The sequence below is a fragment of the Trichosurus vulpecula genome, chromosome 4 (assembly GCF_011100635.1).
Source record: "Trichosurus vulpecula isolate mTriVul1 chromosome 4, mTriVul1.pri, whole genome shotgun sequence".
In the NCBI taxonomy this organism is placed as follows: Eukaryota; Metazoa; Chordata; class Mammalia; order Diprotodontia; family Phalangeridae; genus Trichosurus; species Trichosurus vulpecula.
Genome location: NC_050576.1, coordinates 254,721,499 through 254,745,837, shown reverse-complemented (window position 1 = coordinate 254,745,837; position 24,339 = coordinate 254,721,499). Strand labels below are relative to the sequence as shown.

Genomic DNA, 24,339 nt, shown 5'->3' with positions numbered 1-24,339 from the left:
GATCAAGCTGAGTAACAGGCTTTAGGCAAAAAAACAAACAAAAAAAATACCAAACTGCCAAGGAGCCTTAAAAGTAACTAGAATCACATTCTGGTGTGGCACGTGTCTCATGCCTTTTTGTTCGTAACGGTGCTTCTATGAAACCTTTTTTCCAATGGAGACAGAAAGAAGAGACCAATGCCTTGCCAATACAAATGAAGCTCTTTGAGTTTTTAATAAATTTTAATATTTAAAACAACTCTTTACAGATACAGAATGGCACATCCAGGATGTTCCATTCTGTAAACCCTTTCGGAAGCTCAAGGCTCAGTTCCATTTAACAATAGAAAAACGACAATGGAATCATCAGTTTTTAGTAAATATGGCCTGAATCTTTAAAGTGCAAATCTAATTTTCTCTCAACCTAACCAAAAGGCTACTTCTGTTAGGAGATTAGCAAAGAAATATGGTAAAATGTCATACAAAAAGATCAATTCTGATCACATGGAACATCCTCAAGTAAACAAATTTAAATGGATCAATGTTGTTCTTTTCTAAAAAATGATGTTTGTACATCTATTAGAGATGAAATTCCTGCTTGTGATCAATAACCTGGCTAGGAAAAGGGTGCTACAGAGAAGTCAGTACAGTTTAAACAGAAAAATGCAAGTGTGTTTGTTCTCTGAAGTCTGCATAAATGTCCAAAGGACAGTGGAGATAAAAACACCTTTAATGGCCTTTAGTAACATGAGACTATTTCTTTGGCACCTACTTAGTTTTTCTGCTTATTTCCTTTTTCTTTTTCAAATTCAGCAATCTGATTAAATATAGTGAGCAAATTTTGAGGCAGATTTTTCTTAACATTGCTTTCTGATCGCTCTTTACCATTTAATCTATCTTCTTCAAGATCCTCTGCTATCTCATCCCCATAATTTTCTTCCCTATTTTCAGATTCTTTCTTTTGATTTGTATTTAATTGTGATCTTTGCTCTTCATCATTTCTACTAAAATCATGTAATCCGGCATTTGCATATTTTTTGCTTTTTTCAATGGACTTCCACGAACAGTCCAATCCTGCTGGAGAAGTAGAATATCTCACTGAGCCTGGCTCCCACTTTCTATAATGTTCTCTTCTTCCCTCTGCTCCCTTTTCAAATTTTCTATTAAAATTTTTTGTTTTTTCATCTGAATTTCTACTGAATGAGCCAGAGAAATCTCGTCTACTGGAATAGTATCTGTCTGGTTTACATGGCTTTTCAGTTTTGCTACTACTTGCCTGAGTTCTAGAGCTATTATAAAAATCCCTTGAATCTTCAGACCTACCTCCAAAATTATCCGGAATTTCAGCTGAAGATGAAGACTGAGTGTTACCTCTTTCTCTTTCTTTTATTCTACCCTGATTTTCTAGCAGTTTTTCCATCTCTTGTTTTTGGTTAAGAAAGGATGCTGAGGTATTGGCTGGAAGTGGATAGCTCTCCTCTTTCCTATTCTGATCTGGAGGATGTGAAGCAGTCTTGGAGGAATGCCTTTTGGAATTTCGAGAGGACTCTGAACGGTTCCTCTTCCTTTTCTTATGCTTTTTGTGACCAGAAGAGGAAGAGGATGATGAAGAAGAAACCACCTGGTCAGCTGAAGAAACACTTGAAGATGAGGATGTAGATCTTTTTCTTTTCTTCTTTAACCTAAAAAATGTAGGTAATTCATGAAGCCCCGTTATTGCTCAGAGAACCCACTTCTCAACTTCTGGCATAAAACTGTCCCTTTTCAAGTAGATGCACAAAAGCCAAGATAACTGTTCATCCACCCTTGACATTTCACGCTGTCAGGGCACCCAAAGATTTATCTGGAAAATAATGAGACTATAATTTTTTTTTTGCCTAAAATAAACATATCGTTAAAATAATTGGATTCTTCTGCTTCAATTCTGCAAATACTTTTCAGTTCTGCATTCTACTCTGGAACCAAAAAAATAAGAGTGTACTTAGCTTAATCTTAAAACTTTATTACTCCCCTCCCTCCCAAACAAATAAAAAATCTGCTAAAATACTCTATCCTAGTGCAAATTAGAGGAGTTTTAAGCATGTTCCTTACATGTAGTAAGCCCACTATATATATTCCTAATAATCAAGCAACTTAAGATTTTAATTTATAATTTAGCTTAGTAAGAGACAGATGTCCTAATGGACAACTGAGCGTTTACTATTTATGAAACGCTCTGGGTATGGCTGATGTCACCAACCTCTAGGGAAGACAATGAATTCCACTACACATTCCTGAAATCAGCAAAAATGTCAGTAACTTACGCCTGTTACTGAAGGTAGCATTTGTTTACTTACTTTATTGCTATATGGTGTTTGAACTCAACTCAGTAGACACTTTAATTGAAATAAATGGAATGTTATGGGTTTACCTTTTTTCCTCTTTTAAGAGCTTACGCAATTTTTCTGCACTTGTTTCTATTTTCTTTGATTTCTGCTTTTCTTCTTTTTCAGCTTGTTTTTCTCTTAATTCCAAAGATTTCTTTTAGAACCCAGATATCAAAAAAAACCACACATTAAACATAGCAGAAGATATGAACCCCAGTGTTTCACAAGATCAGCCCCCCCCATTACCAAAAGTAACATACCAACATCACCATATTTCCAACATCAAATAAGTGAGTTTTTTAAACATGAAAAATTTATCAGAGGTATTTGGCATTAATCATCAGGATGACCAGTAGAGGATTGAAGGCCATATTGCAGTTGGTATTCCATTAAAAAAGGGAAACCATTGCATCAGTACCCATGACCCAGGGCAGTGAAACAGGAAGACCAAATAGAATAGATGAGAAAAGACAAGAAAAATGATCAAAAAAGAAAAAAAGGTGGATTAAATCGAGTCGCATGCAGTTTTACAAATAATCCAAATAAAGGGATTCCAATAAAAATATATTTAAGGTGGATTTGCCATGTTTGGATACAAACCATTTAAAAAAATATCGCAGCCCAGTTGGATGCATGATTTACATAAGAAATCATTTTCCAGTTTGTAGTTGGGGATGAGCAGCACCAGATGTCACAGACACAGCAGCAACGGTCCAATTCAGAAGAAAATGCATATGAGAAAACATCATCATCAGTATTACAGGAAAATGCAGTCTCAACTACTTATTTAAATTTATGATTTCAAGTATTTTAGAATCATCAAAGTAACTAAAATAACAACACCACTGGAAAAGGGAGGGTTCAGCTATTTATCAACGTATTTTGTAAACAAGCCACTAGTAGTCTCCAAAACTCCACGGTACATTTGGGCAATCTGAATTCTCAATTTGTGAATATGTATTTAAAATACTTTCTACTTCTGAATACTGAAAATTAGGTGAGTGTGAGTCAACGTCAAATTAGCTTTATACTACAAAAAGGGACAGGGCCTAAAACAATAACATCTGTGAGAAAGAAGCAGCAGTTTTGGGAATGCTCTCATTTCTAAATTCATTTGTTTTTCCTAGAAGGAAGTTTAATCAAAATTTTGGTTATAAGTTTATTACTGTTAGTAATTGTTTAAGGGAAAATAAAGAATCACCTGCATATGCCTGTGAAGCTTCGATAATGCATCCTCTGCTTCTTTAAAAGTCTCATCCAAAGCCAAAGCTTTCTTGTAGTAACTTTCAGCATTTAATAGTTTTTCTTCTTCTTCTAGCCTAAGTTTAAAAAAGGTTTGTAAAAAGGGACATTTTCCTCTACAAAGAGACACACAGAAGTTAGATGTTTATGCCAGAAGTCTGTTGTGGGGTGAACTCTTGCTTAGTATTTAGAAGGGAAGAAGGTAAGGAAAAACAGATCCTAAAATCCTTTTTTTGGGGGGGGGGGAGGGAAAGGAGGCAGAACTAAAATTAATTATCCTCTGACCATAACTCATCCCATACTCATGATACAAAATGGAGAGTACTGGCCCACCTGAATAGTGTAAGAATTGGTCTGTAGAATCAGGGGCTCAGCCTATATGGTGACAAATCCTTTGAAGCTTCTATGATGTTGGGATCTGGTATGAAATTAAGAAGGTGCCCCTTCCCAATACTCAAAAAGGTAGTTAGGAAAGGAAGCTATTGGCAGTGCGAGTGTTTAAGAAACTCTACATGTACAAAGTGGTATCTGAGCTGCCTTTTAATGGATGAAAGAGTACAGGTGCAGGGCCCGACCAGCACAAAGGCCCTGAGATGGATGCAGAGTGGACACGTGTGAGAAACAGTGAGGTCAGTTTGACTCTATTACAGAGGGTGGGAAGGGGAGGAAGATAACGAGGCCGAACGTAGGTTGGGCAAAGGCTGTGAAGGGCTCTAGAAGCTGAGCACAGGAGCTGGTTGAATAGGGAAGTAACATGGTTAGATACACACTTAAGAAAAAGAATCATGTTAGCAGTGTACAGAAAATGGACTAGTGGTGAGAGACTTGAGATGGGGAGACCATTTAGGAGGCTACTGCAATAGTCAAATCCAAATGCAGTGAAGGCTTTGGGTGGCCATATAAATAGAGAGAAGGCCAGATGTGAGATGAGAAGACAGGAATGGAACGATTTGGCAACTGAAAGGAGAAAGTAAGTCTCAAGGACAATGCCGACGTTATGAGCCTGGGAGAATGGAAGAACAACAGTGTCTCTGAAACAGGGAAGTTTAGAAGAGGGCTGGGTTTTGGTGGAAAGATAACGACTTGTTTTGGACATGGTGAATTTGAGATGTGTCTGGGACACAGATTGAAAAGTGTAATAGGCAGGTGGTGATATATGAAGCTAAGGAAAGAAACTGGGCTTGGATGTAGATCTCTGAATTATCTGCATAGTGTAGACATGGAATGGGGGGACAGTCTTGGGGCAAACCCATAGTTAGGAGGCAAGATAAAGATGACCAGGTCAAGGAGCTGAAAAGGAGCAGTTGGGACAATTAGAATGAGAAGCAAAAGAAAGTAGTGCCACCAAAAATGAAACAGAAAGAAGAGTGTGAAAGGAGAGAGGAAGGTCAACACTGTCTAACGCAACAGGTAAGTCAAGAAAGAGGAGGACTGAAAAGATCACTGAGACTGGCAATTAAAGAGCATTGATAATTTCTGAGGACAGGGTTTGTGGAGTGGTATGAGAGGCCAGAGTGCAAAGTGTTGAGGAGAGGAGGAAATGGACCCAATGATTGTGCCTCCCTTCTGTTGATTTTCCCCAATTTATCCTGTATTTAGCATCTTTGTATTCAGTTGTTTTCACGTTGCCTCCCCCATCAGACTGGGAGCTTTCTGAGAGTAGAGCTTGGTTTTTGCCCTGTTTTCTACCCCCAGCACTTGGTACAGTGCCTGGCACAAGGTTGGTGCTTAATAAACATTTGCTGCCTGGAAGCCTTTTCTACTAGCTTAGCTGAAAAAAGCATGATAACCTGATGGGATGGTAGAGTCTGGCAAAGGTTTCTGAAGGAAAGGGGAGACTTGGGCATGTTTGAAGATAACAATGAAGGAACCAGCAGATGGAGAGAAATGGAAGGTTAGAGAGAGGATGACTGAGGGGGCAATTTGCTACAGGGATAGGATCAAGGGAGCATACAGAGGTATTAATTTTGGTAAAGACAAAAGCCACTTCATTGTCAGAGATTGGAGGAAAAAAGAAGAGAGTAAAAGATACTGTAAAGGCATTCTGAGATGAAGGGGAAATGAATTAGGAAGCTCATCCTGAATGATCTCAACTTTCTCAGTAAAGAGGTAGGATTCTCCTCTGTGATGCTGAGGAGACGGGGAGATGTGAGAAGCTTTAGGAGAAAAGATTTGGAATGGCTTCTTTGGAAAGAGACAAGGAAATCTATTAATAAGGATAAAAGTATTGCCCTGCTGCAGTGAGGGCCCAGTTAAGTTGGATAACATGAATTTGTAATGTACCCAGTCTAGGGTTGAATGATGTCCTCCGGCTCCATTCAGCAGCCTGTGAATAGGATTGGAGGAAGCAGACTGATGGAAGTAATGCTGGACTAGGGTTTGGCAAAGGAAGAACAATGACAGGACAAAAGGGAGAGGGCCAACAAAGGCCAAGATCCCTGGGGTACTCCATTAGGTACCTCCAGGTCCAAACCCACATAACTGTTGCTGTTCAGTGGTTTTTCAGTCATGTCTGACTCTCTGTGACCCCTTTGGGGTTTTCTTGGCAACGATACTGGAGTGGTTTGTCATTTCCTTCTCCAGCTCATTTTATTGATGAGGAACTGAGGTAAACAGGGTTAAGTGACTTGCCCAGAGCTGCTAAGTGTCTGAGGCCGGATTTAAACCCAGGAAGAGAAATCCTTCTGTTTCCAGGCCCAGAGCTGTATCCACTGCACCACTTAGCTGCCTCATTAGGGACCTCCAGTTCTAAACCCACATAACTATATGCTATCTTTATGTATCTTCTCTACCATGAGCATGAGAGACTGTCAAATGTATCTTTGATCACCACAAGGATAAAAATGGAACTACTTCTATTTGTACATGGCAGAGACACTGAACCTGTGATTTCACTGATATTGAGAACACGCACTCCAGCACTGCAGCTAAGCACTTTTATTACAATATACAGTCCGGAACACCAAGAAATTAAATGACTTGCCCAGCATCAAATGGCCAGTATGGGCCAGATAGAGACCTAGAACCCAGTGTTATGACTGAGGCCAGCTCTCTACCATTTATTTCTTCCTTTCTCTCCCTTCTCTTCTCTCACTGCATTTCTCTTAGGACACTATACAACTTAGGCTGACTTTGTTATAGTTAGTCTGAATTAATGAATTTTTACTGTAAAGTATAGCTATAGCATGATAGGTTGAATATAAATATACAAGGCAGTTAGGTCAAAAGAATATAGTAAACCTTGATTAGGAATTTATCCAGAATCAATTGTTTTTTGTGAGAAACATGAAAAATGGTAGAAGCATAAGCTTTTATCAGGGATAAGATTTTTTAAAAAAATGCACGAAAAGCCCAACTTTTGGAGTACACAGCCCAACATCTTTTAAGTATACACTGTACAATGAGGAATGTTGTTAAGAATGATAATCCTGAGGATTATAGCCTAAATCATCAAATAAACATTAAATTATGTTCAGTATACTATCCTTCTTATGGCTAGAAAGGGGTTTCTAAAAGTTTTGGAAATATTTTCCAAAAAGATGAAGACTAAAAGGATTTGCTGGCCACCTCTAAGCTTACCAGAACACTCTATACCCTAACCATTCAACTATGAAGGTTTCACTATAAAGGGTCCATCTTTGATCTGCAACTGTATACATAAATAGGATGTGACACTTACTGGCCACCTCTTTCTACAAGGGTCTGGCAGAGGTACTTTCTTGCATTTCTGTGGGTTGGACAGGTTTCCAATGCCACTTCAAAATCTTCAATGGCTTTGTTTAAACTTCCTTTTGTTGCATATCTAGAGATGCAAATATACAAAACTACAGTGAGTATTCCATGTACTACAAATAAAATGCCATATATGCTGTAATATTACCTAAAAGCCACACAGTCTATAGAAAGGTCACTTACAATGCTCCACGAGCTACTAAAGCTTCCACATTCTGTTTATCTATTTCCAGAGCCTTGTTGTATTCATTCATAGCATCCACATGGCGGCCAACTTTAAAATAATCAACCCCGATCTTCACACTAGAAAAAAGATAAGTCACATTTTCTATAACATACCAGAAAACCAAATTTATTAAAGTAGTAATAACATCCTAAATTTTAAAAAAAGGGATTTTATAAAAAATTTTTTTGTACATCCAGAGACTCACTGGTCGGTTACTCTTTCCACCCAGACTGCAATGCCTCCAAAATATAGATGGTTATTAAGACCTGCTATGTCCCAAAACTTATGCATCAGCTAGTGGAAAACCTAGCGATATTTCTCTGAACTTGGACAAGTAACCCACAATTTAATTACTTGGCCCTGATTTGAAGCCTTTCCAGTCTGGCAGGAGCATCAGAGGTTAGGCTCTGCTGACAAGAGTATCCACGGCTTGAACAGAGGTGCATTGGTAAAGAGTAATATGATAACTGAGCTTTCTCATGAACTTTGCTGGTGAGAATGAGGGTTAGCAAACAACAACTGCCTGTTGACGTATGGCTTAAAAATGTAAAAATCATTCTTAGCTTGCTTTATACAAAAACAGGTGGTAGGGCCAGATGTGGCAGAGTTTGTCAACCTGTGTCAGAGCATGGCTAGCACCAAACCCATTGTCATGAGTTTGATGGATCAAACTACATTCCAGAGCCACAAATTCAAAGTTTGCCGAAGTATGCCACTAGTATGCCATAGGGACCAAGGCGAATGTAGCTGGCTCAAATTTACTCTCCCTCTCCTCACACACTGATAAAATCTATCCCCAAATACATAACCTATTAGAAGCGAGTCAGCAGTATTACCTACGTAGAATGTGGTATTGCACACAACTCAGTAATCTTCATTAAGTTTTGTACAGTGAAAAACACAAGACATTATCATATCCTCTTGACCCCACCTGCCATGAAAACACCAAACATCCACAAGGATAATCTGCTCATATAATTTGGAATTCTTGTCTAGCTCTTTTGCAGAAGTACCCTCATCAAGTATCTTTTCTGTTCAGAAATATTTCAATCTACTGTCGATGGAGAGGTGGAGCAAAGATGGCAGAGAAAAGGCAGGGACTTGTCTGGAATCTCCCCCAAACCCCTGCAAACAACTTTAAATAGTGCCCCAAAACAAATTCTGGAGTGGCAGAACACAAAAAAGGACAGAAGTTTGGCAGGAAAAGTGTTGCACCAGCATGAAAGTGCAGCACCGTCCAGCGCAGGTGACACCCCAGTAAACCAGCAGTAGGCCTTGGGGGGGGGGGGCGGTGACTGAATCAGTGGCGGCAGTAGAGGTTTCTAGTCCCAGGGCAAAGAGGAGCAATACCACACCAGAGCTTGCAACTGCAGCGGGGCTGGGATCCTGATCACAGTAACAGGGTGGAAAAGAATGCTTGTCATTGCTCACCGACAAGAGCACAAGCTAGGAAAATAGTAAACATACCTCTCCCTAGATCATACTACCTTGGAAGAAGTAAAAAATTACAGGTCCCCAGGTCACCTCTGAAAATAGCTGCACAAAAAAAACCTGAAGTTTGAGACAGTGCCTTCTCCACTCTGGAAGCAGAGCTCCACTTTAACATAAGAGTTCACAGAAATAGGTTGGAAAAATGAGCAAACAGCAGAAAAAGATCCTAAATACAGAAAGTTATTATGGTGACAGGGAAGCCCAAAACACAAACTCAGAAGAAGACAACAAAGTCAAAAATGCTACATGCAAAGTCTCAAAGAAAAATATGAATTGGTCTCAGGCCATGGAGGAGCTCAAAAAAGATTTTAAAAAGCAAGTAAGAGAGATAGAGGAAAAACTGGGAAGAGAAATGAGAGTGATGCAAGAAAATTATGAAGAATTAATAGCTTTGTAAAGGACGCACAAAAAAATACTGAAGAAAATAACACCTTAAAAAACAGAACAGGCCAAATGGCAAAAGAGGCACAAAAATTCACTGAAGAAACAACACTTTAAAAATCAGAATTGGTAAGTGGAAGCTAATGACTTTATGAGATTATCAAGAAACAATAAAATAAAATCAAAAGAATGAAAAAATAGAAGAAAAGGTGAAACATCTCGCTGGAAAAACTGACCTAGAAAACCAATCCAGGAGAGATAATTTAAGAATTACTGAACTAACTGAAAGAGCCTAGACATCATCTTGCAAGAAATTATCAAGGAAAACTACCCCAATATTCTAGAACCAGAGGGTAAAATAGAAATTGGAAGAATCTACCAGTTACTTCCTGAAAGAGATTCCAAAATGAAAACTCCCAGGAATATTATTGCCAAATTCCTTAGTTCCCAGGTCAGGGAGAAAATACTGCAAGCAGCCAAAAAGAAACAATTCAAATACTGTAGAGCCAGTCAGGATAACACAAGATTTAGCAGTTTCTACATTAAAAGAACAGAACTTGGAATATGATATTCCAGAAGGAAAAGAACAAGGATTACAACCAAGAATCACCTACCCAGCAAAAATGAGCATAATCCTTCAGGGAAAAAAATAGACATTCAATGAAAAAGGATTTTCAAGCATTCCTGATGAAAAGACCAGAGTTGAATAGAAAATTTTACTTTCAAATACAAAACTTGAAAGAAGCATAAAAAGTTAAACAGGAAAGAGAAATTAAAGGGATTTAATACAGTTAAAACTATTTACATTCCTACATGGAAAAATGATACTTCTAACTCATAAGAACTCACTCCTTATTAGGGCAGTTAGAAGGAGTATTTATAGAGAGTATGGGTTTGAGTTGAATATGATGGATATGACAGATGACTATGTAAATAAACAAAATTAGGGAGTGAGAAAGAAGAATGCACTGGGAGAAGAGGAAGGTAGAATGGGGCAAATTATCTAACATAAAAGAGGTGCAAAAGAACTTCTAGAGTGGAAGGGAAGATGGGGAAGCCTGTAAACCTTATTCTTATGAGAACTGGTTCAGATGAAACAACATACATACTCAGCTGGGCATAGAAATCTACAGGAAAGTAAGAGGGGAAGAAGATAAAAGGTAGGGGTGGGGCAATAGGGGTGGGGAGTGGTGCTGACAGAAGGGAGGGTAGATTGATGGATGTAAAAGTCAGAAGCAAAACACTTGAGAATGGACAGAGTGAAATGAGAGAGAGAGAGAGACAGAGAGAGAATGTGAGCAGATAAACAAGGGAGAAATAGGATGGAAGGAAAGAGCAATCATTAACTGTGAAAAAAATTTTACAGCAAGTTTCTCTGACCTCATTTCTCAAATAAATAAAGAACCAAGTCATATTTATAGAAATAGGAGCCATTCCTCAATTGATAAATGGTCAAAGGATAGGAACAGGCAGTTTTCTGGTGAATTAATCAAAGCTATAAATGCCCTAAATCACTATTGGTTAGCAAAATGCAAATTAAAACAATTCTGAGCTACCACCCCATACCTATCAGATTGGCTAATATGATGAAAAAGGAAAATGAAAACATTGGAAGGGATGTGGGAAAATTGAGACACTGATGTACTGCTGCTGAAGTTGTATATGAATTCAATCATTCTATAGAGCAAAGTGGAACTATGCCCAAAGGGCTATAAAAGCATGGATAACATACCCTTTGACCAAGCAATACCACTGCTGGGTCTATATCCCAAAGAGATTAAAAAAAAAAAAGAAAAGGGCCTATATGTAGAAAAATAATTTATAGCAGCTCTTTTAGTGGTGGCAAAGAATTTGAAATTGTGTTGGGGATGCCCATTAATTTGAGAATGGCTGAACAAGTTGTGGTATAAGACTGTGTTGGAATACTATTGTGTTATAAGAAATGAGGAACCGGATGATCTCAGAAAAACTAGGAGAGACTTACATGGACTAATGCAAAGTGAAATGAGCAGAATGAGGAGAACAATGTATACAGTAACAGCAACACTGTACGATAACCAACTGTGAATGACTTAGCTATTCTCTGCAAGACAGTGATTCAAGACAATTCTGAGGGATCTATGATGAAAAATGCTATCCACCTCTACAGAAAGAACTGATGGAGTGTGAATGCAGATCGAAGCATACATTTTCTTTATTTTTCTTGTGGGTTTTTTTGGTCTGTTTTCTTTCACAATGTAACCGATGTGGAAATACATTTTGCATGACTGCAAATGGATAACCTATATCAGGGGCAGGGAGGAAGAGAGGGAGAGAATTTGGAATACAAAAATTTAAGAAACGAATGTTAAAAATTGTTTTTCCGTGTAATTGGGGAAAAAAATCAAATTAAAAAATGAAGGAAAAAAATTTAGATCAATACAAATGGAAAAAATACTCAAACTGTGGTGGAGAGTTAGAAACTAAACCTGGATACAACCAGACTAAAAGGAGGAAATAAACATTGATTCTAGTTCAAAACTTGAAATTACTATATATTCTCTGTCCTCACATGACATATCGTTCAATAATTATTTTCAAGATCTCCCCAAAAGTAAAAATCGCTTCCAGAAGAAAACATCCTCAGATATTGTCTTCATGAGAAACATCTAAGTTGTCAACCAGTCTAGGGAATGACGTGACAACTTCTGTTGTATAACATTAACTGTTATGGTTCATTTCTTTGATTTTTAACATTCCTTACCCTTGGGTCCTACCTATAAAGAAATACCAGTTAAAGATTTTATGGCCCAGAATTGGCAAACAGGTTTCAACACTATTAGAAAAATGCTTGCCATCTATAAACTTTAGCCTTTCTTTATGACGCTTTTGAGAAAAGCCAAAAATTGTCATACCATTTTAAAGCCCAGGAAGCAGACTGTTTCTTCCTTAATGTAAAAGCAAAATCTTCTTCAGAGAAATTTGTCCTATAAAACAAACAAACAAAAAAGCACAATGAGAACCTTATACATTTTACATTTGCATAAAGTTTGTACTTTAGTCTTTGCAAGCACTCATATTTGGTGTTACCAGTACTGAATATAGGAAAACTATAATTGTCACGGATATTACAAAAATTATCATATTACTAATACCCAAAGATGTCTTCTGGAAATCTCTTCCACCTTTCCCACCCCCTCACAGCTTTTCTCTTATATACTGAGGCAAAACAGAATGTAACAGGAAATATTTTGTTTGTCTTCTTAGTATCCCCAATGCCAAGCACAGTGCCTAGCACATAATAGGAGTTAATACTTGATGAATTCATGCCTTTGAATTGTCCCCAAAGAAAAGGGAATCACTGTATTTGAACAGAGCCATGATGACTGCATGCTAGGCTAGGCCAAATACCATGCACAATAAGGTGTCATGTTCTCACTGACCATTTTGCATCATCCCCACATTGTTGGGTTATGCAGAGTGACTAAGCCCCTCCAGCTGTATTGCTTTCTGTTTTACAGACCCTTTAAAACCTCCTGGTTAAACTCTAGTTTCTCCCACTGAGCTGAAGATTCCTTTCCTGTTGTCTCTCCACTACAAAAGTAAGGATAGCCTAGAGCTGATTAAGGAATGATCCCAACTCTTCCCTATGGAACTGTCTCTGCTGCCTGCCTTAGAGCAGTGGAAAACATCAGGGAAAGAAGAAACTACAGTGAAAGTAGTATTGAGCTCATCTCTCATCTATCTAGATATTCCTCTTACCCCTTCTTCTTGTGCTAACTGACCAAACACCTGTGCAGGTGCCCTTTTCTAATGTCCATTTATTTTCCTCTTAGCCTGTTTTGCTTGAAGACCCTGTGACATGCAGGTATCCCCCAAACCCATCACATATCCACATCTCTAAAATTGCTGGACTTTTCAGTCCTTTCATTCCTCCCTTTCCCCACCCTCCAAAATAAAATGTAGTTATTGTAATACCTCTGAAGGCCTCTCATTAAGGATGGTGGATTGGACTCACTTATTCCTAGTTTTCCCAGAAGAAATTCAACTACTCCTGGATTCATAAATCCCATGGAATGCTGCATGACATTTTCATAGGACTCTAAAGAATTACTATTTAATTCAACGCTCCTCCTTAAAGAGAAGAAAACAAGGACAAACATATGAATTATATATAGAATCTATTTCTCAAACTTTAGTATGCATCTCCTAGGCTTAATGTAATTTTTTTTTTTATATATAGAGAAACAGTACAAAATAGTGCAGAGAACTCTGGATTTAGTTCCAGTCTTGTCTCTGATGTTCACAGGCTGTGTGACCTGGGGCAGGTGGCTTAATCTCTCTGGTTCTCAGCTTCCACATTAATAAGGAAAGAATGATAGCACTTACATTCAATATGCTTGCCATGTAGATAAAATAAAACATTCTATAATCTTATAATTCAATAGTTACTGTTTGTAGGAAGACTCAACATTCTCCCTACTGACCAAAATATGAGACCTAAAGTTTAAAAAGGTTTTTTGCTATACACACATACACACCTGTGGAGGTACAAAGTGGGATTCAGTTTCTTTGACATGGAATAAAAAGAACTTTTTAGAAATAAAATATCAAAATGGACAGATTTTTTCTGAGGAACTGTACTGATATTAATCAATAAAAAGAACTTTTTCCTTTTTTAGAAATAAAATATCAAAATGGACAGATTTTTTCTGAGGAACTGTACTGATATTAATCAATAAGACTATTAATGGTAATATATTACAAACTGAAATGATGATGAATTATCTGTAGCGAAAAGAGATTATTACCTGTAGTGTAAAGGAAGATCTTCAGAGCTAATTACACCTAATTTCATATCAGAGAGGTGAGGTGGAAGAGAAGAGCTGTACAAAGACACTACAAGCTTCTCGTGGTAGCGGTCAATATCTTTAATTCCAGCTAAAAAAATATGAAAGACACAAGCTGAAAATATTAGGAAAATATTATCTACGAAAAATAGGCAGAAATGTATTTTTTTATAAATTTGCTAAAAAAATGTTACTCTTTCATCTCTACTAAATAAAAAATGATTACCTCGTATAAGGTCACCAGTTTGATAATAAGACAAAGGATCACCATGGTTACTGTGAGAAGGCACATCTCTTAATGGACAAAGAGCCTACAGTAGAAGATACAAAAAATTGGACAAAATTTGGTCATTTGAAAAATCAATGTTATTTTTTTACCTGGTTGCTTACTAGAATTGCCAAAAGTTAATATAAGCGCTTAAGAAGTAAACAATTCTAATTTTAAAATAAAAGAGCTTAATTACTGAATTCAAATTTCTGTGTAGTAGAGGGAAAACATAACACATTAGCTGACCCATTTTGAGAATTAAAATCTCACATAAAACAGCTAGAGTGGTAAAGTATTTATAATCATGAGGTAATGAAACAAAACAATTCTTTATGGTGATTAAAATTAAGAGAGAACCATTAAAAATATGAGGCAACAAACAAAAATAAAATGTCAACTCCCTAAAGTTCAGGTCAATCCAATCTGGGAATGCCTTCAACTTTTCTTCTTCCTCTTGCCACCCATCTTCTAACAGGACATTTTATCCTAAGTTCTGCTGATCTACTAGCATATGTCCCCTTCTTTTCATTTAAAAGACTAACACCCTAGAGGCTCAAGCTGTCCTTAACACAGACCCAGTTTATCAGAACAGCCTCCTATAACTAACTGGTCTAACATGTCTTGAATTTCTTGCCTGCTAATAATACTAATCACAGCTATAGGATCAATTGTGCTACACTATCACTCCACATCAGATAACCTCCACAATGCCTACAGGCCCAAGCCTCTGTAACTTGGTGTCCAACTCTCATCTCCTCATCTTATTCTCACTGCCCATCATATCCTTCCATGCTGCAGCAAGGTTGGCCACCGCATGACCACCTGATAGATCACACTCATTTCTGACAAAAAACCTTTTGTCTTAAAGAAGTAATGATCACTAGGGCTAAAGCCATACCAAACTACAGTCACGTCTACCATGAATGAGTGGTAGTTCAAGAGAAGGCCACAGACATGGAGTCTTGAAATTTCAGTGAAGTATCTGACAAAGTACTTCAATATTTCTGTGGACAAGATGAAGAAACGTAGGCTAGAAGACAGTATAGTTAGGTAGATTTGTAGTTGGATGAACTGCACCCAGAGAATATTGACTTATGTTGAACTTGGGGGAAAATTTATGATGATCTGGTATGTAAGGGTATATCCTGGTCAACTTCTGTCAAGCCTTGTAAGACAGATGGCATCTTCTCTGATCTGCAAAAGCGATGTACGGTAGAATCAAGATTCAGAGCATTTTGAAGAGGCCAAAAGAATGGACCCCAACCAGTGAGATGAAATTAAAAAGGGATAAAGGTAGTATATTCAGATCAAAATTAACTCCCCAAATTCAAAATAGGAGAAACCTGGCTAGTAGCAGTTGTCAGAGACTTAGCAGTTTCAACGACTTGCAAACTCAGTAGCTGTATTAATAGAAGGAAAACGTGTCCAGCTAAAGAGAGGTTAGGGTTAGCTTCTCTACTCTGGTGAGACAACACCCACAATGGTGGGTTCAATTTGGTGTTTTGAGAGGGGCAGGAGCAAACTACAGGAGGTTGATGGGTCTAGAAACCATGTTATATGAGGGCAGGTTGTAGAAATTATTAACCATTTTTTAGCACTAGAGTTGATATCACTTGGAAGATGACAAGATGGTTCTCTTTACAAATTTGAAGGAATATCAAGTTAAAGTGAATTCAGAACGTGGAATAGCAGAGAAGAGGTAAGTGGGCCTTCTATCTTGGGGATAATAGCACATCCAAAGATCTAAAAGCAGAACAAAATGTTTATGGGAATCAGTAGAAGGTTGGTTATTGTCCCTTAATTTCAAAGAGAACCAAAATGACATCACTTTGTTGGGGTCAAAGTACAGCATGTCCAAATGTGGATGATGAGACGAGCTCAGAAGGCTCTACCACACATCAGGTACAAATAGTCCACACAAACATTTGGAGTGTAAACGCCTTTAAATCCGCGTAGCTGATTTTTTTTCTTTTGAGCTACAGTGATTCTGCTTTGCTCATACAGCACAGAGACTTCTTTGATGCACGCACACCATGCTGAGTGGGCTTGTACCAGTGTCTCCCGTGTCTCACAATCAATTCAAAAGTTCTTCAGAGAAAATTTGACAGCATCCTTGTACTGCTTCTTCTGACCTCCGTGTGAGCGTGTGCCTCGTGTGAATTCTCTGTAAAATAGTCTTTTAGGCAAATGTACATTTAGCACTTGAACAATGTGGCCAGCCCACCAGAGTTGCACTCTCTGCAGTAGAGTTTGAATGCTTGGTAGTTCAGCTTGAGAAAGGACCTCAAGGTCCGGTACCTTACCTTGCCAAGTGATCTTTAGAATCTTCCTAAGACAATTCAAATGGAAGCAATTCAGCTTCCTGGCATGGCACTAGTATACTGTCCAGATTTCATGGGCATACAACAGTGAAGTCAGCACAACAGCTCTGTAGACCTTCACTGTGGTGGGCAGTCTAATGCCCCTTCTCTCCCATACTTTCCTTTGGAGTCTCCTAAACACTGAGCTAATTCTGGCAATGCCTGTGTCAACCTCATTATCGGCACATACATACATCCCTGGAAAGTATACTGCCAAGGTTAAGTAGACAGTATTCAGTACTCTTCCATCTGCTGTAACTGATGACTGATTCCACATGCAGATGGTTGGGTGCCGGCTGGTGGAGAACCTGTTTTCTTGGTGTTGTCAGGCTAAAATTACTACAAGCAACAGAGAGCTGATGCATACTTTATTGCATCCCTCCCTCAGAGGCTGCATCGAGTGTACAGTCATTTGTGAACAAAAAGACACACACCAACTCTCCCTCCACTTTAGTCTTGGCTTGTAGCCTTTTCAAGTTAAACAATTTACTGTCAATGCAATAGCTGGCCTTGATGCATCTGACAACACTGTTGAAAACACCATGCTGAAAATCATGGGAGTAAGCACACAGCCCTGCTTCACTCCACTGGTGACCGGGAAAGCTCGAGAGTAGCACTGATTATCCAGAATCTGTGTAAGGATGTCATTGTGGAACTAGCAAACAACACTGATGAACTTCTGGCAACCCAATCTGGCCATAATCTTCCAAACACTCAAGACTGACAGCATCAAAGGCTTGCTCAGATGGACGAACATCTGCAGACCTCTGTTCTGCTCCTCGTATTTCTTCTGGAATTGTCAGGCAGCAAACACCATTACCAACTGTTTCTTGGCTCTTTCTGAAGCCACATTGGCTCTTGGGTAGATGACCATCTTCCAGGTGAAAGATCAGCCTATTAAGGAGGACTCTGGGAAGAACCCTGCCAGTAATGACTAAGAGACCTCTGATGGTCACAGGACAGCCCACTTCCTTTTCCTTTACAAAGACGGACAATGAAGGCATCCTTGAACTCCTGGGGGATAACTTCCTCTTGCCATATAACCCAGAAGATTTCAGTCAACTTTTGTATGTGCAGTGGACCTCTGCCTTATAAATCTTAGCTAGAATAGAATCAGCAATTGGTACTTTGCCACGAGAGGAACCTAATGGCATTTAAAACCTCTTCTTCAGTTGGAAGAAGAGGCTGGAGAGGGACTGACTTCAACTGGAGGTATATGGTCAATAGATTCATGTCATCCTTTATATCTAAATCACATACCCATTATAAGGGTAAACCACTGTTCCTTGAGCACTGTTCCACGGTAAATGTTTAATTGGTCCACAAATAAATGACAGCGACATAGCACTTCAGGTTTCAAAGTGTTTTACATATATTTCATTTTACTACCAAAAATTCTTGCTTCTTATAACCAATACATGAAAAAACCTGACTTCTTTTCCCTTGCATCCTGTTGTAGGCACCCAATCTCTATGCCCAGCAAACTGCTCTGCTGAGGCTAAAAAAGGCAGAGGAGTTCCAGGTGAAGAATTTACTTCTTATTGGTCCCACAATAGAATCCGGGGCTCAAAATGCTGGATGACTGTTATCATACTTTGAGCTCTAGTGTTTTGAACATATATCTATGAGACATCAAACTGGCCAAGAGAGATTGTACAAGCGTCTTAGTATCAGCACGTAAGACAGTGCCACTAACGCAAACCTGAAATTCTACATTACTTTCTGAGTCAAAGGACAAACTTACATCAGTTTTTGACATTTTCATCTTAAGTACACTTCTCAGAGAATCTCTTGTATCATTAAAAATGAATATTGTCTTGACATGGCTTCTTGTAGACTGGTCAAAACTGCACTCATTGAAATATTCGTGTCAATGACTATCAAAAGCACTTTAAACTACATTTTTAGAAACAAAAGAGCATATGTATAGTGTCTCACCAGTGGCACTTCCAATATTTTCCCAAAATATACAATACACTAGGAAGAACATTCATTTTAGTGCCTTAAGTAAATCTGCAACAAACAAGGGTACCTAGAGCTAAGTGAGCCTAAAATAGAGGCACCTCACCTATCAGTTATTACTGATACTTGACTACATTTTAAAATGCCAAACCATGCCTCCTTTCTTCCCCAAAGAGATATACAAAAGACATAAATTTGATAGTTAGAACCAAAAAGAATGCTTAAAAAAAAAAACACAACATGGTAAGGGCTTGTGATAAAAGTACTTTAGTTTCTTTTCATTCAATACATTTTTAACAAGTGGCTCTAGTATACACAGTACTAATTAAGTGATAGCTAGTTATTTATGTATTCAACCAATTAACATTTACTAAACATAAGACATTTTTCAGTATACTGTGCATCATAAGGCAGGAATATATAACAAAGACACAAATCCTGCATTCAGATGACACAGAAATTTAAAGGAATAACAAAACCGTTCCAATTAATGGAATTCAAATTTGTCCTCAAATTCTGGACATTTATTTTGTAGTAATGAGGTGACCTAAATAACTGCTTGAGCTTAATTCTAGCTTTCAATTTTAAGATCTGGGGGGGAAAAATGAGACTAAACTGTAAAGAAATGAAGGAGAAAAGACACTTACTGTAATTTCTAAGTGGGATATATCTCTCATGATACCACTGCCCAAGCAGATTAACACCATAAAAAATCCAAATTCACGGATGGAACTTATTCGTCCAATTACAACATCACCACGTTCAACATCTCTGAAAAAGAGTTCTCTCCTGTCGACACTGGGGACATCCATGAATTGCTCCAAAGGTGGCATAACGGCGTAATAGTCTAAGGTCAAGAATTGAGGAAATAAAATAGATTAGCAGCAGTTTTGCTTCCTGAAAATTTCACTCCCCAAAGAGGTAAAATAGCATGCCTTCATGGGACATATATATTACTAGACAATTACCTTCATTTTCTTCATTGATTTCAGAAACTGTGGGTACATTTTGTTTCCACGAAAGAGCAAAAAGAAGATCAGCTTTTCTGGAAATAAACTTCTGAATTTCAATGTTGTCACCTCTCCTCTCTTTCCTAAAGAAGAAGACACTTTGATTACACTGATCCTTACCTCTGGTGGCACGGAGGTCACACAGTACTGTCTTAGCACATTTGACAGGTCATTTAAACTCTGAACCTCAGTCTCCACACCTGTGAAAATGGGACTAGAAACACCACCTACCCCAAAGGGCTGCTTTTTAATAAATAAGTTAATCTACATAAAGTGTTTTGCCAAACCTCAAAGTCTATAATATAAGTACAAGGTATTAATATATTCAACATATAGCAAACAAGGTCAAACACGGATTAAATGTTTATAATGTGAAGAGCCTTATGCTGGTACAGAGGTAAAAATGGTTGCTGACCTTAAGGATGCACAATCCGGTAGAAAACATAAGATGTAAACAAACAGAACATAGTATGACTTTTGCAAATACTTCGACGCTCACAAAACACCTGCACAATACTGGGGAAGCAGTTCTAATCCCAAGTTCAGAGATGAGGAGCTTGCTCTCCAAGTTTCACAGCCCACTGTTTTAGCCTCTCACACTGTCTTTACACACTATTGTGTGGTATTTTACAAGTTATTTCATTTTATCCTCCAACAACTCTGAGAGGTAGGTACTACTTTACTTGTTTTACAGAAGAGGACGCTGAGGTGAACAGAGATGAGGTGACCGGTCTGGAGTCACTTACCTAGTAAGAGTCTGAGGCAGGATTTGAACTCAGGTCTGCCTGACTACAACAATTTCCTAAATCCAAATTCAGTGCTCTATTCAATGCAGTTAACTCAATTAGATTTAGAGCTGGAAGGGGCTTTAGAGGCCATTCACTCCAATTCTTCCACAAGCCCCTAAAAGTCCAATGATCTGCCCAAGTCAAACAGGCAGCAAGTGGAAAGGCTGATATTCACATCTTTTCAACTACTTTTAAAAACCAAAAACTTCTGTGAAATTAGGGATTTTGGACAGCATTCTGTCTAGGGCCAAGCCTTTCCTACAATTCATCAGCAGCTGCCTATTCAGGGAGATCATCCCCACCACTTATGTCAGCTCAAGCAGCAACGGCCAGAAGCAAGTCTTGAGGTCCTGTTTCTCTGGACGTCTGATTACTCTGCTGCATACGCTGCATGGTACTTAGGAATGAAAACAAGTGGACGAGAAAAGGCTGGTCATGGGCTGGAACACCCCTCTTGATCTCCGGAAACTCCAAGGTTCTGGGCTCGTGTCCTGATGCATCCTAGTACAATGCTACATACATATGGACGGCCAATAAACACTGAATAATCCTGCACGACTCTTGGCAAGAGCTAAACTTTTCAAAATTTTTGTTAAAACTGTTCTCCCAATCACTGTTAAAATCTGGAGACTCCCAAAATTTCCTTTCTAGGGGAGGAATGAGTTTATTGGAAGGAAAAAATGTTTGCCAAATGCAAGGAACTCATGAACACCAAATGAAGTATGGAAAGGGTTTTCATTTGAACCAATGGAAAGTGCAATATTGCACTGTGAACATCACAGATACCTGAAGTATTAACACAACGAACATAGGTGTGGATCAGGTTAAAATAAAGGGGAAAAAGGAGTTTTCAAACAGTAGCTTAATCATGGTACTAACACGGAAATAACTGAAGAAGCTTAAGGTGGGGCACAGGAGGCTTGAATGAGATATTGGTTTCAGGGGTGAGGAACCTGGGGCCTCGAAGCCACATGAGATCCTCCAGGTCCTCAAGTGCAGAGTTTTGACCAAATCAAACTTCACAAAACCAAAGTTTGGGTTCAGTCAAAGGGCCACACTTGAGGACCTAGAGGGCCTCATGTGGCCTAGAGGCCGCAGGTTCCCTAACCCCGGACTGTTAAGCCCTTAGCACAGTGCCTGGCACGTAGTAGGCACTAAAGAAATGATTGTTTCTTTCCCTCCCATCCCCTTCGGAGGGGAAGGAAGACTGGACAGCCAAGGTAACCTCTGCCACTTCCTAGATTCCAAGACTCTCTATAAAGGTAGTGTAGTAGATGGTCTCCAAGGACTTTTTTAGGCCTAAAGCTGAGCCCACGATTTATTTCAGATTATGGCACTGGGAACAGTGTTGGACTTGGAGGGGACACGATGTGAGTTTTAATTCAGCCTGAGACACTCACTGTGACCTCGGACGGGTAATTTAAGTTCTTCGAACCTCAGTTTTCTCATTGGTTAAATGGGCGTGTGTTTAACAACAGTGAGGATAAGCTCATGTATGCAGAGAGTTTCTCAGCTCTCACAGTACATTCTTAATGTGAACCGATTCTTAAGAATGCAGACTATCTTAGGCATCCATCCACCACGTGTCTGGCAGGGGGAGAACAGGAAACTCAGTTAAAACCGGGTCCCTCTTCTCCATGGACTTTGCCACCCCGGTAAGGGTGAAAAATGACGCTCCAGTGGCAGGCGGGGTTTGCTTGGAGTGACCCCGGAGCCTCGGGTCACGGCCTCCCTGACCAGGCTCGGATCTACAGAGTGCTCGGGGTGGACACCAAGCCAACGACTGGCCCAAGGTCACTCCGGGCCCAGCCCGTCTGGAAGGTGGGAGGAGGAATTCCTGAAACCGCCCCGGGTTTCCTGGATGCGAAGAAGTCCAGGGCTCCAGGAGATGGGGGGGGGAGGGGAGAAGACAGGTTCCCTCCCCAATATTCCCCTCCCCCATTAGGTGTGCACACGCTCAGCACGCCCCCCTCCCCCAGAGCCACTCAGGTGTGCGCAAGTTTAGCCCCCGCCCCGGGGTGCACACATTCAGCTCGCCACCCCACCCTTGCGAGGGGCGTTCCCGGCCGCCAGCGGCGCCGCCATTACCTGGCCTGCAGCGGCGGCGCCCCGCGGGCCGTGTCGGCGGCCGGGCCCAGGAGGCCCCGGAAGTGCGGGTTGTCCTGCTGCTCGCTGCGGAGCAGGGACAGGAGCGAGGGCCCGTGGCAGCCCAAGGACTGCCGCAGCAGGTCGCGGTCCATGGCGCGAAGCGGCCCAGGCCCAAGCCGCGGCTCCGCCGAGCTCGCCTCACGCTCCTCCTCCCGCCGCCGTGCCGCCGCCTTACCGCCGGCCGGCCTGCAAGCGGCGGAAGTGTCCGGGACTCCGCCGGAAGCGTAGGAAACACCCCCTTCCTCCCGGGAGAGCGAGCGGAGACTCCGCCCCCAGCTCTTCACTGCCTACGCAGGGCGACGGAAGCCCGTGAGGGCCCTCCCTCGTCGCTCGGAGGCTGCGCGGAGGCGAGGCGAGGCGAGGCGAGGCGGGGCGGGGCGGGGGTGGGGGGGTAGTGGGAAAGAAAGGAGGAGGAAGGAGAGGGAATTTAGGGAGGGTGAAAGAAAGAAGATAGGGAAGAAGGAATAGGGAGATGGAAGGAGGAAAGAAAGGAGGGAGTCAGGAAGACCTGAATTCAAATCTAACCCTAGACACTTCCTAGCCGTGTGACCCTGGGCAAGTCACTTAGCCTCTGTCAGCCTTGGTTTCCTCAAGTGTAAAATGGTATTGATGGGGGGCTTGGGTGTCTGTGCTTGGACCTCATTTCCAAAATCACTTTTCTCCCTAGCCTCAAAACACTGTCTCAGGCAGTTTTCTCCAGCCCAAGGACAGCATGCCCTAGCAAAAACATTGATCTCTCTTGATACAGTAGCCAGCTGCACTTATAGAATTTATTAGTTTGGCTGAACTGGCTGTGTACTGGGTCATAAAGGTATTTACTACTCACTAACCTAGCATGTATGTCCTAGACTTAGACATATGTATACGCCCTTACTGGAGGCAGCCTGGGTATTTGTCAGGCAGCCCGGACCCCTAGTTGACTTAGTGATGTTTCAGGCCTAAAACCACACCTCCCTGGAGCCCCAATTTGGGCTAGTTCCCAGTGAACTCTGGGTAAAATACCCGCACAGCAGATAGAAGTATGTGTTCCTTTAAGAACTGACCGTTCCTTAACCACTCCCTAATCCCACCCTGAATCACCTAGTTAGCATATTTGGCACATGTTTCACTATGGTTTAGCCTATATAAACATTAACTGCACCCCTCTAAGGCTGCAGGTTGCCTAAGAACTCTTGCCCGCTGAAAAGCACAACAATAAATCTTTGCTGCCTTGACTTAAAGAATGCTTGAGTCTGTGAATCCATTCCAGATGGCCCCCACCCTGTCTGGGAACTCCAGTCTTGGGGTTCCTGTATCTCTCCAACCCTCATCAGTATAGTAATAGCACATACCTCCTATAGTGGTTATGAAGATGCAACAAGATAATATTAGTAAGGCGCTTTGAACAGTGCCCAGCACATAGTAAGTGCTTGTTTCCTTCCTTCCTTCAATTCTTCTTTTTTTTTTTTTTAAACAGATTAGGATACACATTTAGAGAGGGAAATTGACTTCATGGGTAGAGTAGGGAAGAGGGTGAGACACGATTTTCCCGATCCCTATCCTCATATATTCTCTACC

The 24,339-nt window shown here is 40.2% G+C and overlaps 1 protein-coding gene across 1 annotated transcript; it reads right to left on the bottom strand.

Annotated features, from left to right (window-relative positions):
• Positions 1-189: 189 nt before the first annotated feature.
• On the bottom strand, positions 190-22,963 carry TTC14 (tetratricopeptide repeat domain 14). The gene is made up of 12 exons (XM_036756665.1): positions 22,723-22,963; positions 19,805-19,929; positions 19,484-19,683; positions 14,473-14,557; positions 14,208-14,337; positions 13,375-13,530; positions 12,312-12,383; positions 7,503-7,622; positions 7,267-7,389; positions 3,547-3,664; positions 2,390-2,499; positions 190-1,661 (listed from the first exon to the last, which is right to left on the bottom strand). Exons 1-12 carry the CDS (start codon positions 22,872-22,874, stop codon positions 752-754), a joined length of 2,301 nt encoding a protein of 766 aa, XP_036612560.1. The 5' UTR covers positions 22,875-22,963; the 3' UTR covers positions 190-751.
• Between the last annotated feature and the right edge of the window lie 1,376 nt (positions 22,964-24,339).

Coding starts and splice junctions, on each gene's coding strand:
- TTC14 (XM_036756665.1), bottom strand. CDS start 22,874: ATGGACCGCGACCTGCTGCGGCAGTCCTTGGGCTGCCACGGGCCCTCG. Junction 19,684..19,804: donor AATCAATGAAGAAAATGAAG/GTAATTGTCTAG, acceptor TCTTGACCTTAG/ACTATTACGCCGTTATGCCA. Junction 3,665..7,266: donor CTTGTAGAAAGAGGTGGCCA/GTAAGTGTCACA, acceptor TTTTAAACTTAG/GCTAGAAGAAGAAGAAAAAC.